Here is a 15,094-nt window from a genome sequence, read left to right as displayed (position 1 = left end):
GAAAAACAACCCCAAAAGATTGTGATTATTCTTATAAAAAGGAAGAAAATTAAGATTTATTAATGGCAGGGTGTGGGCACACACTTTGATTCTAGAACTTGCAAGGCAGAGGCAGATGGATTTTTGTGAGTTCAAGGCCGGCCTGGTTTTCATAGTTGAGTCCCAGCAAGGGCCTGGATTCAATCGTCATTACCTCAAAAAAAGCAAACAAAGCATAAGCATCCATTTTAAAAAGCCAAAAAATGTTTACATTTTAATAGAGAGCCATCTCAATATATTCCTGCAAACGATACATATAGTTTTGTTTTAAGACAAGGGCTCATGTAGTCCAGGCTGGCCTCAAATTCTGTGTAGCTGAGGATGGCCCTGAACATCTGTTCCTTCTGCCTCTACCTACCTCCAAGGACTGAGATTACAGGCTTGAACCATGCTGCCCAGCTTTAATGCACACAGTTCTATATATAGATTTGGCATTTGGTCTTTGACAGATTGCATGTATCATACATGATCCTAACCCCATGAGATTATAATGGAGCAAAAATTCTTGTTGCCTGGTGGCAGGACAACCTTGTAGTATAGAAGGAGGTGTTTCTCACGTGTTCCTGATATAACTTCCACAAACAAACACAATGGGCCATTATAACACACCGCCCTGTTCAGAGTGAACTATTTTTTAAAATTTATTTTTATTTCATGTGTATTCGTATATTTCCCGCATGTAGCTAACTGCACACGTGTCATGCAATGCCCAAAGAGGTCAGAAGAGGCTGTCGGATCCCCCGGGACTGGAGTTACAGACAGTTGTTAGCTGCCATGTGGGTGCTGGGATTCAAACCGGGGTCTTGTGCAAGAACAACCTGCGTTCTTAACTGCTGAGCCATCTTTCCAGCCCCCCACAGTGAACTATTTTAAGTAGAGGCATGTAAGTCTATGATAACAATGAAATTATAATACGATAAACATGTAAACCGGCAATGGTTGCTTGTATACACAGATGCAATTGATATACATATTTACATCGTTAATCTTTTATGCACCTGGCCAGTTATATCAGGAACATGAAATCCATTGAAGACCAAGCGTCAGATCTGTAGAAAAGATGGCCCATGTTTCATTGTCATGCAGGGACTGTAGCTTGTCCCAGCTGTCATCCCATCTCACTTTCGGATGTGTCCTTGCTCTCTGTAGTTGGCTGGCCTTAAGCCCCCACATGACGTGTACTTTCTCTCTGGTCATATGCAGTTATGTGATATGGCCAGTATATGTTTTTATGTAGCGACAGATATGTATATAGATAAAGCTATGTGTTCTCTCCATATCTCCTTATATAGAGAGATAGCTGTTTCTGCTCATGGAGGCAGAGAAGAAGGGAAGAGAGGAAGAGAGGATCTCTTATACTAGTTAAGTTTCATACATTTAATTACTGACAAATACCTGTATTGCTTGTAGTGGACATTTCAACAGAGCGAACCCCGTCACCTGTGCTATTCCTGTGTGGTCTTCCCCACTTCCCACCCACAAGCCCTTATTTCTCCTCTCTGGGTACTGTTTGTGGTGGAAAACCAGGTCTGGTCGTCTTGATTTCACATTTACAAGATGTGAACAGATTCACAGGGAATCTTGGGATGAATTCTACTCCACGGAGTCCATCCCGTTGCACATAGTGTTTCCCTCCTTCTCCCTGACTATTCTTTGCTCTTCTTCCAACTCACAGACTCCACTCACAGTTACTAGTCTTAGGGGCCTGATTTTGTGAAAGTGCAGATAGACTTTTCACCAGCAGGGGGCACATCAAGCTCCTTCAGTGGGCTTCTTGTTTGGGGAAGACCCTGGAATCAGTGGACAGTGTTTCACCTAACTGCATATGTCTAGGACAACATACCAGAAGCTTTATCTATTATTAACTTATCTTCATGTATTTAAATGTCATTGCTGTTTCCCTTTAAGAACTGAATTAATCATTACATTTAAACTTAAGCTTAGTATTTTTTAAAGTAATTAATGCTTTGAACCAAAATGTGGATGATGATCAGATGAGGATGAGTGATGTTATTATACCAAGTAATTACCATTTTAGGGTGCAATTAGATTGGCATTTGGAGGCCTTGCACACGTTAGGAATCCCGCGGTTGGCCAAAATCAGATAAATCTGTCTTGTTGAGCTAAGAATCCAAACTGAACTTTCCAGATTTCCTGGCTTTGTATTATAGTTATGATGCAGAATTTCCACGGATAAGTAACATTGAAATGTTGACTTCATCATCACTTGGAACAGTAGAGTTGAGTAGAAGGTGCCAGAGAACTCCGAGTGCCCCTTTGGCTGTGGGTGGCTTGCATTTCTATGCCTGTAGCGCCCTCGTGTGGTAAAAAGGAGTCCATTGTTTTGGGCTGTGTACAGTCCACAGAGCCCAGGATCCCTTTTCCCTTTCCTGGACAGGAGCTGTACTGCTGGGTCATACCCCATTGGAGGTTTGCCCCAAGCTATGCTTCCCCTCCACTTTCACCGTTTGAACAGTGTTTGTCATGTCAGCACAAGGAGTGACTGTGGCGTTTACAAAGCTTACATAGTTCATGGGCCAGCCGATTGCTGGGACATGAAGTTCATTCCCACCCAGAAGTAGTTTCCTGGAGGATGGTTGGGGAGATCTTGGTACTGCAGCTGTGGCCATACTGGGTGGGAGATGCCTGAGTTGTGGAGACTAGATGGTACTGGCACCTATTGTGCGTTTTCTAAACCACTTCTCTTGGCATAAGTGGGGAGTTAGTGTGCTACCAAACCAGGGTAGAGTGTTTATAACCAGCTGCAGAAGGGGAGACCAAACAGTGCTATTCCGTCTTTTGCTCTGTCCCCTGAGGGAGCTGATGTGTCTGCACATCTCTTATGCTCAGGGTCTTCGGGCACCTCCTCTGGTGGAGGTCGGGAGACAGTTCTTCAGGTGATAACCTTTGCATCTGATTAGTTTATGGAGCCTGTGTTGAAGCTTTATCCTCAAATCCCCTTGGAGACCTGGACAAAGGATTGTGCTGCCAAACTTTACATCAGTGGGTTTCAACAGACGGGCATGCACCTTCAACATAAAGAACCCGGACTATGTTTTTTGCAACCGGGTCTAATGTAGCCCAGGCTGGCCTTGAACTCACTATATAGCTGAGGATGACTTTGAACTCCTTGATTCTCCTATCTCTACCTCCCAAGTCCTGGGATTACTGGCATGTACTACCATGCCAGACTTCCAGATCACTCTTTGTTACCAGGAAGGACACATAACCTTTATGTAGGTCTGTGTTCCACTCGCATGTGTGATATTATATGTGTATATGTAATATTTACAGAACTGTGAACAGCCTCCTTAAAACATGCTGTTCAGTCACATTGAGAATTTTGAGTTAAAGACACTTGAAAAAGCAAGTGCAGGGTCTGGAGAGATGCTCAGCAGTTAGGAGCACTGGCTACTCTTGCAGAGAACCTGGGTTTGGTTTCCATCGCCCACATTGGGCAGCTCACAACTACCTGCAACTCCAGCTCTAGGGGATCCGTTGTCTTCTTCTGGCCTCTGTGGACACAGCATTCACATGTACCCCCCCACACACACATATAATTTAAATGCAAGAGGGCCATGTGATCATCTTTCAAACATTTTTTTGTTTTTATGAGGTGGTGTTTCAGGTAGCCTGGGCGGGTTTTAAACTCACTATGTAGCTGGTGTTGACCTGGAACTCTTGATCCTCCTGCTTCTACCTCCCAAGGGCTAGGATTGCAGGCAGTGCACCATTATACCCAGTTTATATGGTGCTAGGGATTGAACCCATGACCTCTTGCATGCTAGGCAAGCATGCTGCTGAGTGAGCTATGTCCCAGCCCTTTCTTATGTTTCCTAAAAACAAGAGATGAGATTCCCATGAAAAAGATCTCTCCCTATACTAGAAAGAAAGTAGTCCCCCGTCCTCCAAACCTGATTGGCTGACTTCCAACTCATGTGTAGCCGAGACTTACACAACTCTTTCCTTCTGCCTCAGCCTCCTGAGCTCTGGGATTACCATGACCAGCCAGGAAAGTGTCCCTTCCAGAGACAGGAAGCTAAGGCTGGGGATCTGAACAATCCCAGTGGGAGGCTAACCTTTGCCTAGTCACTTCTGCTCTGCTTTGTCACTCTTTAACAGCTGTTTGTCTACTCTTTGTCCCATTCTGTGTGTTAGCATTCCACTCCAGCTGGGTCTGCGTTTCCACTTTATTAGGAAGGTGTATGGGTTACATCAAATTTACATTAAATGAATACGTACGATTTTCTCTTATCTGTTTCTTGTTAATTTAATTCTCAGACTAAGCTGAAAAGTCTCAAGAGTATAAGGTAATATTTTGCTTCCTGTATAATATAATCCATATAATATGTATTTTTCAAAATCTTTTAAAAACAATATTTATTTATTTTTATGTGTATGAGTGTATTGCCTGCATGTGTGTAAGTGCACCTGTGTCATACAGTGCTCAAGGAGGTCAGAAGAGGGCGTTGGATCCCCTGGAGCTGGAGTTATAGATGGTTGTTAGCCACCATATGGTTTCTGGGAATCGAACCCAGGTCCTCTGCAAGAGCAGCTAGTGCTCTTACCTGCTGAGCCAGGTCTCCAGCCTCTATATAATCTGTTTATATGGGCCCTTCATAGTCATGGATTCTACATACTGCAGTTTAAAAAATATTTGGTGTGTTGCAGAGATGGCTCCATGGTTAAAAGTGCTTGCTGTACCATCATGAGAACCAGAGTTTGGATCCTAGCAGCCAGTGCTCTTATCTGCTGAGCCATCTTTCCAGCCCCAAGAAATAAATCTTTAAAAAATTAGAAAAAAAAATTACACCAGTACTAAATGTGTACAGACTTTTCCCCCAAATGATTCAATGTAACAGTTATTTACATAGTGTTTACATTTTTTTGGTATTTTAAATGAACTACAGATGATTTAAAGTACATAGGGATGTGCATGGATGATGAGAAAATACTAGGCCATTTTATATAGAAGACTTGAGTATCTTCATATCTGAATACTTGAAGGGGGGGTCTGGAAACAGCTTCCTCTTGGATACCAGATACAACTAAATATATACAAATGATTGTGTATATAAATGTACAAATTATATACAATATTATGATGCAATGTTTTATATATGGGCACATGTATATATATATATATTTAATGTATGCATCTCAGCATGTGTTTCTGTATATATATGTATGTGTATAGTGTTTGTGTGTGTATGTATGTAGATATGCATGTATTTAAGTGTTTGTGCATGCAGATGTACGTATATCTGTGTGTACACATATATTTTGTGTGTATGTATGTATATGTGTTGTGTGTGTATATATATGTGTGTGTATGTATGTATGTATGTATGTATGTATTTTTTTGGTCTCCCTGTAATCACAGCTGGCCTGGAACTTACTATGTAGATCAGGCTGGCCTCGATCTCACAGAGATCCCCACCTGTCTCTGCCTCCTGAGTGCTGGGACTAAAAGTGTGCACCACCATACCTGACTGTATATATATTTGTGTGTATATATGTTGGTGTATACATGGGTGTATTAATGTGTATACACATCTGTGTGTTTGTATGTATATGTCATATGTGTGGGTGGATTAAAAGGGTGGTGATTCAAAGTCCTGCCTTTAGACACAGAGTTTTCCAAACAGCTGGTTAGTTACTCATTTGAACTCAAAGCAACGGTGACAGCATGCATAAGTCCTATGCAAACTCAAACCAGAAAAAATCCCAGCACAGACATGAAGAAGTGGGTAAGAAGCTCCAACCCACCTAAGGAAATTGTGTCAACAGATGACTGCTGGGAGGGGCAGAGACAGTCCCTTTCAAACATGGGACTTCTGGTAGGTTAGCCAGGCTCCAGTAGATGGATCCACACTGAAGGGCATTTGGGAACATGAAGTAGACTTGTAGACCTTATAATATATATATAATAGGGTACATTAAATTGGGCAAGGGGTAATAAGGAGAGATGGAGATGGGGAGGGGATCTAAATGCCATCAAATTATATTGTATGAAAATCACAAGAAGTGGTTATCACGTTTGCCTAGTTTGAAACTAGGCTACTGGGCGGAAACATCTTTGGTCATTTTTAGCCGGGCGTGGTGATGTACGCCTTTCATCCCAGCACTCGGAAGGTGGAGGCAGGTGGTTCTCTGTGAGTTCAAGGCCAGCCTGATCTATACAGTGAGTTCCAGGCCAGCTGGGGCTACAGGGAGAGCAGGAATCACAATGGGCTGCTCTTGGGTGATGTTTACTTGGCGAGGAACCATCAGACCGGTCGTACCTGGCTTCAGCTGTAGCTTGGTCAGAGGCGAGAGTAGCCTTGTCTCAGAAGCTGTACATTTTTCACTGTGTCAATAAATCAGTCTAATAAGGATTGCTGCAAACCACATGCTATTAAAGGCCTGTCCTTGCTGTGCTGAAAGAACCAAGGTTTTGAGATTGTGAATCAAGATATAGCTTGGTGTGGCGATATACACCTTTGAAACTAGCACTTGGGAGGCAGAGGCAGGCAGATCTCTCTGAGTTCCAGGCTAGCGAGTTTCAGGCCAGGGTACACAGTGAGACTGTCTCCAAAATCAAAAACCAAACAAGCAAACAGATGTAGACAGCTGGGACTGAGAGGTAGCTTAGTGGTGGACAGGCCCTGAGCTCCATCCTCAATGCTGTAAAAAGAACAGTTTTTTGAAAGCGAGATACATGTGTCCTGAACTTGACAGTGTACAGCCTCTCTTTCATAGATCATTCTTTGCCTCTCTTGTTGTTTCCATATATGGTACCAGCCAGAGAATGAACTGACCAAGACCAAGGACGCCTGACTCTAAAAGCCACCTCTGCTTTTTCTCCTAGGATACCTGGGATGAACTCCTAATTGGTGATGTAGAAATGAAGAAGGTGTTGTCTTGCCCCAGGTAAGGGCTGTCTTTAGACAGACCTCTGAGGTGTGGAAGTACAGTGGCCTGTAGCCAGCATCTAATCCTTGGACTTTGCCTGGCAGGTGTGTTTTGACCACGGTGGACCCAGACACTGGCATCATAGACAGGAAGGAGCCTCTGGAAACCCTGAAGAGGTAGAGCACTGAGGTGTACAGTGTTTTGTTGATGCTACCTGTGCCTGCCTTGTCACTACTGTTGCTGCATAAGGTGCATGTGTCCTAACTCCCTAGCATGCCTTCCCCTTGGCTTGTGTCTATTCCTCGATGCAAATGAGTGCTTGTTTCTATTGTTTTTTCTTTTTGGTCTTGGTCTCCCTGCAGCCCCAGCTGGTCTGGAACTCTCTATGTAGACCAGACTGGCCTTAAACTTAGAGATCCGCCTGCCTCTGCCTCCCGAGTGCTGGGATTAAAGGCATGTGCCACCACACCTGGGTTATACATTCTCATCTACAATGTGATCTGTAATTTATTGTGGACACAGTAAGTTCTCTGCATCGATACTAGGAATTGTAAAACTAAATTCATCTTCCATGGCCGTAATAATCTCTACTTTGTCCAAACTGTCAAAGCAAAGTCTTCCATGAAAGGTGACTCTATACTGTAGGTACAAACGTGTGACCCTCTCTGTGCCTTCGCAAGCACTGAGACTGCCTGTGTAACCCCTGTCCTGTGGCACAAAGTGGGGCACAAAGCGGCCAGGTCAGGGCCAACATGGGAAGCCAGTGTGGTGCAGGAAGGCGTGAGCAGACAGTAGAAAAGACGTGAGTCCCCATGGCTGTGCCAACCCAGAACGTCCTCCACCTTGTGTTCTGAATCAGGGTCTCACTTGCCAGAAATTGGCCAGTGAACTCTGGGATCCTCCTGTCTCTGCTTCCCCAGTGCTGGGATTACAGACAGGTGCCACTGTCCCTGGTTTTTCATTTGACTGCTGGGGATCTGAACAGCAGGCGTTTTACCACCTGAGCCATCTCCCTAGTTCCTCTCATCAATTTCCAGTAACACAAAAAGCCCCAGGTTCTATCACAAACATTGCAAAAAGTGAGGAAGAAAAAAGACCCATGTTAACATTTTTCGGGGTGACTGTGTTCTATTTTGTTTGCTTTTCCTATGTTTTATTGTGTGTTTCTAACAGGTTTAGAGGTTAGCTAATGAGGCCTTCAGATTTACAATTCTACTTTCATTTTTGTTCCTTGTTCTGTGGAGGAAATAATGTCATCAGTAGCCTAGACCTATTGGCCAGCCACATCTCTATCTTAATTTTCATGTACCTAGGATCTCCAGTTTTGTGGTTTGCACTTGGAGAATTTGAAAGCATGGGGTGTCAATGACTTGAACTAGAGCTGTGGCAAGTGTTCCAGTTTTAGTTCTGCTGCTGTGATAAAATATCCTGACAAAAGCCACTTAGGGAGAAAGGGTTTATTTTAGTTTATAGTTCCAGGTTGCAGTCCACCATTGTGGGAAATTAAGGGAGGAACTGTAAACAGCTGGTCACATCATATAGTCAAGAGCAGAGAGAAATGAACACATGCATGCTTAGTGCTCAACTAGCTGGTGCTCACCTCCATTTCTCCACTTTTAGTAAGGACCCCATGTCTAGAAATTGGTGTTGTCCACAGTGGACTGGGTTTTCCCACATCATTTAACTTAATTAAGACAGTCCCCCACAGACATGTTCACAGGCCAACACAACGTAGACATCCCTCATTGAAACTCTTTCTTCCCAAGTGATTCTGGATTGTGTCAGATTGATGATGAAAGCTAACCATCACAATAAGTGAAGCATGTTTCCATTTTGCGATTTCATGAGCATTTGTTTCAATGAGTTGTGAAGTTCAAGGTACCTATGTAAATATTTAGGGGCTGGAGAAATGGCTCAGTAATTAAGAGTATAACACTGCTCTTGCAGAGGACCTGAGTTTGAGTTCCAGCACCTGAGTTAGGTGGTTCACAAACACCTGTACCTCTAGCTCCAGGGGATCTGATGACCTCTTCTGGTCTCTGCATATTCATACCCAGGCATACATAAATAAAAAATAAAAATCTTTAAAAAATAAAGCATATATATAACGTGCCCAGAGAACGGATCCCCAAGAATTACCATTGAGTCCAGAGAGCATGCAAGAACAAAGAGTCTTTATTTGGGCTTAAGCTCTGACTCTCAGACCAAACTAACGTGGTAGGTCCGTCTGAAAGTCTGGATCGCAGGGGGAGGGAGCTTTTCATAGGTTTCAGACAAAGGGCGGAGGGGAATGACAGAGTTATATTTTGATTGGTCCAAAGAGCCCGTGCGCACCAACATACTTTTGAATTGATTGGTTACAGTCTTGGGGGCTTCTCATTGGTGGGTAGTGCCCTCACGGCTGTGAAATGTGCTGTTATCTCCAGGTCTAGAGGACCCGTTTATTCCTTATAAGGCCTCAAACCTGCCTGGGCCCCCTTTCCATGCCCAGGCTTGTCTAATCTATAACCACAGCCCTTGCTTGTAACTTGTAACAGCCTGAGACATGGCAAAATGGAGGGGCCAGCCAGAATGGAGTCGGTGCAGTTTGTCCCTTTAGTTCTTCTAAGCCAAGCAATTTACAGAAGCGAAAAGAGCCATTAGTCCTAAAGGGCAGGGGTCCAGGGGCACAGAGGAGGGCCTAAGGAGGAGGGCTTAACAATATATATATACACATATCAGACTGCTGGATGTGGTGGTGCAGGCCTTTAATCCTAGCACTTGGGAGGCAGAGGCAGGTGAATCTCTGTGAGTTCAAGGCCAGCCTCATCTACACAGTGAATTCCAGTCCAGCTGGGACTATAGGGAGATCCTGTCTCAAAAAGACGAAAAAAAAGCATGTATATTAGACTTAGAAATATAAATTTGTGGGTTTGACTTCAAACTGAAGTCATGGGAAAAAAAAAATATTTAGACTCTCAGGTTACCTCTAAAGAACCCGTGGTTGTTTGACGAATTGCTTCCAGCCCTTCTCTGTCCACATCTTAGAACAGGGCTTGCTATTGACCTGGGGCGCAAACCTCAGACTCTGGGAAGCACTAGACTGATGATTCCTGTTCGCGCCTGATGATGGCTTCTGCCTTCTTTCAGCTACCGCCTGTGTGATCCTTCTGTGAAGAATATATACCAGGCATCCCCACTTTTTGGGATGTATTTTTCAGTGGAAAAAATTGGAAGACTGAGAGTTGGTGACCCTGTGTATCGAATGGTGGATTGATGGACCCGCCAGAGTGCCAGGGTAAGCTCAACTTTGCTGCCAGAACTCAGTATCATATCACTTTTTTTTTTTTAATTTTTTTTTAACATTATGCTGTTTTGATTCTTAGGAAATGAGCACTGTTGGAGTCAGCAATGCCTTTGTTTCCTATTCCCTCAGTAAGCTGTGCATTTCTACTCAGCCTTTTCCATCCCTGCTTCGCATGTGCTTATAAAATGCTGATGGACAATTAAGGGCACTGGCTGCTCTTGCAGAGGACCTAGGTTCGGTTCCCAGCACCCAGGGTGGCTAACTATAATTCCAGGGGATCCAACACCCTTTTCTGACCTCTGCAGGTATTGCACGACACAGGTGCACGTACATACATGCAGGCAATACACTTGTATTCCATCCCTGCTTCGCATGTGCTTATAAAATGCTGATGGACAATTAAGGGCACTGGCTGCTCTTGCAGAGGACCTAGGTTCGGTTCCCAGCACCCAGGGTGGCTAACTATAATTCCAGGGGATCCAACACCCTTTTCTGACCTCTGCAGGTATTGCACGACACAGGTGCACGTACATACATGCAGGCAATACACTTGTATACATAAAATAAAATAAAAATAGTAAATAAAATATTAAAAAAAAAATGCTGATGGAGACCCTGCAAGACCGGCCTGGTGACCTGGAGAACAGCATTGAGAGAATAAGAAGTCAAGCAGACCGTTCCTGAGGATTAGGTGTGTTTTGTTTTCTGTCACAGGCAGAAAAGAAAAAGATATTGAAAGCCAGTGGTTTTTTTTTAATGTCAAACATCTTTTAAATATATAAATACATAAATAAATACATCTTTATTACACACACACACACACACACACACACATACACAGAGTGTTTTTTGAAACAGGGTCTCCTTATAGCCCCCGCTGGCCTAGAACTCACTATGTAGACCAGGCTGACCTTAGTCTCACAGAGATCCATCTGCCTCTGCCTCCTGAGTGCGGGGATTAAAGGCATGCACCGCTATACCTAGCTGCTTAAGTATAATTTAAAGTCAAAATGAATTAGTGTATGGCACTGACTAGATTGGGAAACTTGAAGTAGAAAATAACCTTCTCACCTTGACAGCATTGGGTCAGATCAAGCCCCAAATCCTGGAGGTGTGCCCCAAACTCTCAAGTTAGAGGAATGATGAAGTCTCTGGAAGACCTTGCCTTGAAAGTTCTAAGTAACTCCTCTTGCAAAACCTGTTTTCCAGTTTTTAAAGTCACCTCATGGCCAAAGCCCTTGACCAAGACTCTTGTAATTCTGCCCTGGGATTCTCACATATGGCCACTTGCCCATGTGACTGACCATCCTTAAGGACAATCTACCATGTGGTCCCCGTGGATAGGTGTAGTATTAGATACACTGGGGTTCATCCTTAGTTCTCTAAGACCCTGTTACCTGCAAAGAGGAATAATAGTCCTCATCAAAACAATTAATAAAAGTTATTTTGAGTATTAAGTCACTATCAGAAACATAAATGTGCTCAGTGAACACTAGCTCTGGTTTTTATTGTCATTTTTGATTGTGGCACAACCTTAAGGGCCCTTGTATAAGCTTGAGAAAAGTTTTGCCTTTGATATGTGCAAAAAGGTAATCAGTATCTTTTATAACCCTGTCTCTAACCTTATTTCATTGGTTTTTAAGATGTTTGTCTGAATATCTCTGAAATATTTCTCACACAACTCAGGATGCATTTTATAAAAATCCCTGTGAGGGCTGGAGATGTGGCTTAGCAGGTAAAGGTGCTTGCCACCAAACCTAACTACTTGAGTTCCCTCCCTGGGGCCCACATGCTGAAAGGAGACAGCCAGTCCCCTAAAGCTGTCCTCTGATCTCCACAGGCACACACATGCCTGCACATATATACACACACATACATACACACACACACACACACACACACACACACACACACACACAACTGTCATTTTAAAAGTTAAAGTAGGGGCTTGAGAGATGACTCAGCAGTTAAGTGCACCGGCTGCCCTTGCAGAAGATTCAGGTTTGATTCCTAGCACCCATGTGGTGGCTGTAACTCCAGTTCTAGAGGAATCTAACACCCTCTTCTGACCTCCGTGGGCACTGCATGACACAGGTGCACTTACAGACATGCAGGAAGTACACTTATACACATAAAATAAAAACAATAAAAAAAATTTTTTTTTGGTCTTTTTGAGACAGGGTCTCCCTGTAGCTCCAGCTGTCCTGGAACTCACTATGTAGACCAGGCTGGCCTTGAACTCACAGAGATCTGCCTGCCTCTGCCTCCCGAGTGCTGGGATTAAAGGCATTTTTTAAAAAAAGTTAAAGTAAAATTTCTGTGATAAATAAAATACTGAAGCCTCTTACAGTTGATCTATTGTAACTGTATTTGATGAAATTCAATAGATGATAGAGAAGAAATGGAAGATCCCTGGTGCCTGCCATTTCAAAAAGGCCCCTACCTCAGGATCATGAACCTAAGCTGTCTAGCTTGACTTTGTGATGTTCTTCCAGCTGTGGGTGACCAAACCCGGGATCAGTGTCTGAACCAGTGACTTCTATTCAAGAGAGCTCTGCAGTTCAGGGTCCTCCAGGTCACCTAGTGACAGACCTACATTCAGAGCCCATCTGCAGTGTTCATTGAAAGGAGCTTCTGTGGTTCTCTTAGGTTATTTCTACTTGGTCATCTTTGTAGGAGGCTAAAGACCCCTAGATAATCTCTTTTAATCCCATTAGGAACTTCAAGGTAGAGATGATAAATAAACACTTTATAGACAAGCAGCCAAGGCTCAGATGGGCCAACTGACCTAGTATCATAGAGCTGAAAAGAGAAGGATGAGGGGGTGCTCCAAGGATTCATGGGATGGAAGCTTCTGGAAGATCCAATCTTGGGAGGGACCTAGGAGACCCCTAGGGCAGGGATGAGAGGAGAAGAGGATTGTGTGTCCAATGTGTCCTGAAGTTAGGCTGCAGGTACAGATTTCTGTGGAACATATTTAAACCCCATCATGACCAGTGCTATGTGCTATGTTTTTCGAAGATGAGAGCTCAGTGAAGGGTGGGCTGGATGGAGGTGAGAAGAGGGGTTGGAAGGCCTGGAAGCTGGCAGTGTGTGATATTAGCAGGCTGGATGTCATGGGCATGGAGGGAATCCCAGTGTGGCACGGGTGCTGTTTTCGCTTGGGCTGTAAGGTCCCTCATCCTGTGCTTCTGCCGAGCTCCCAGAAGGGCAACATGGCTCACCTATTATTTTCCCTGGAAATACTGAGAATTGAATCTAGGACCTTATGCCTGTTTAGCAAGTGCTCTGCCATTGAGCTACAACCTCAGCCACCTGTTTTAAGTGTGAACCCTCTATAGTCTCTATGGATTGGAGGCCCTCTTTATAGGACAGGGTGAAAGGGAGATTAAAGCCCTAAAAGGTAAAGCAGTTAGTTAATATTTGCACCAAAGTTACACCAGTTATTTAACTACCTAAAAGAATATTTTTGAGACAGGGTCTTCTATGTAGCTGAAGCTGGCCTCAAACCTGCATCCCTCCTACCTCAGCCCCTGAGCGCTGGGATGACAGACATATGCTATCAAGCTTTGCTTACTAAAACTTCATTATACAAAAGTTTGTCAGCTTTATTATAATAGCAATACGTATTCACCATGGCAAGTTTAGAAACTACCAGAGAAGTAGAGGAAAGATGGAAATCAGCTGTGTAACTTCCCTGGGCCAAATCACAAGGTAGGTAAGCCAGGAGTGGTAGTCATGCTTTTAATCCCAGCACTTGGGAGGCAGAGGCTCTGTGAGAGCCAGGCCAACCTGATCTACATCTTGAGTTCCAGGCCAGCTGTGACTACAGACCCTGTCTCAAAGAAACAAAACAATGTGGTAGGCACACTGCCGTGGTGCCGAGAGCTCACACAGTGAGACCGGAAGAGGGAGTGGAGAGAGCCAAACTTGCTTTTCAAAGCAACTTCCTATTGAGGGTGCCAACTGGGGTTCCACAAGATCTACCTTAATCCCTTTCCAAGGGCACATCTCTGATGACCTAACGAAGTCTCCCAAAGTTCCACTTCTTAGGGTCATGTCACCTCTCATATCACCACACAGTCAGACTGTAGCCAGCCAAACATCACTGAAGAAAGACCCCTTGTCAGGATTTTGATGGCTTCATTTTCATAAACTGCTGTTTCTTGTGATAGTCTTTGGCAGGTCATAGTTTATATTACCTGCATTTTAACCCCCATTAAGTGACTGTTATGTGGAAGTTAGAATTATTTATGACCAATAGTCTAAATAACAAAATAATAGAGATTCTTACCTTTTATTCAGTTCCCAGAAGATCTCAACCAGCAACAGTTCTTCAGAGAACCCCAACTTCACAGCCTCACCCATCTTCAGTGAACCCCAACTTCCCAGCCTTAACTATCTTCTTCCTTGAAGTGAATCTCTGTTTTTGACTTTTAGAGTTGCTTATGCTCTGTGTGGGAACATTAGGATTGTGTAAATATTAAGTAATGAAGGTTTTTTTAAGTAAACAAAGTTGTCTGTACAATTATTCTGAATGGTATTCTATTACATTTTTCTAATCTCCAACTTTAATATTAATGAGTAAAGAAAGTTTAAAGAGTCAGCTAAAAAGTTTCCAATTAAAAAATGTGTATACTTTATTGCCTATTGTTTGAGGAGAAATCTGAAAACAAACCACTGTGTTCTGGCGTGCCTTTAAGCGCCAGCACGCTCACAGATGCCCGTTAGTGGGTTCTGACCTGGCTGCTGAGCCCTGTTCAGTTTTCATTCTGGTTTTGTTTTCACATTATCATTACACGTAAATATGGAAATTATTTCATGGATTGTGGGGTTCTTTTACTATTGTTCTTACACGCCTGTATTTGATTCTGA

The 15,094-nt window shown here is 43.5% G+C and overlaps 1 protein-coding gene across 1 annotated transcript in view; it reads left to right on the top strand.

The window, feature by feature from the left end:
* Positions 1-14,860, top strand: part of LOC103726301 (mitochondrial amidoxime reducing component 2) — a gene marked incomplete in the record, with an annotated part of 52,264 nt that extends 37,404 nt beyond the window's left edge. The window contains 4 exon segments of the mRNA XM_008823771.3: positions 6,890-6,951; positions 7,038-7,109; positions 10,063-10,210; positions 14,525-14,860. Coding sequence (XP_008821993.2) covers positions 6,890-6,951; positions 7,038-7,109; positions 10,063-10,189 — 261 coding nt within the window.
* Between the last annotated feature and the right edge of the window lie 234 nt (positions 14,861-15,094).

This window comes from Nannospalax galili, unplaced genomic scaffold (genome assembly GCF_000622305.1).
Source record: "Nannospalax galili isolate Female #2095 unplaced genomic scaffold, S.galili_v1.0 scaffold368, whole genome shotgun sequence".
Lineage (NCBI taxonomy): Eukaryota > Metazoa > Chordata > Mammalia > Rodentia > Spalacidae > Nannospalax > Nannospalax galili.
This window is presented reverse-complemented; position numbering and strand designations above follow the sequence as displayed.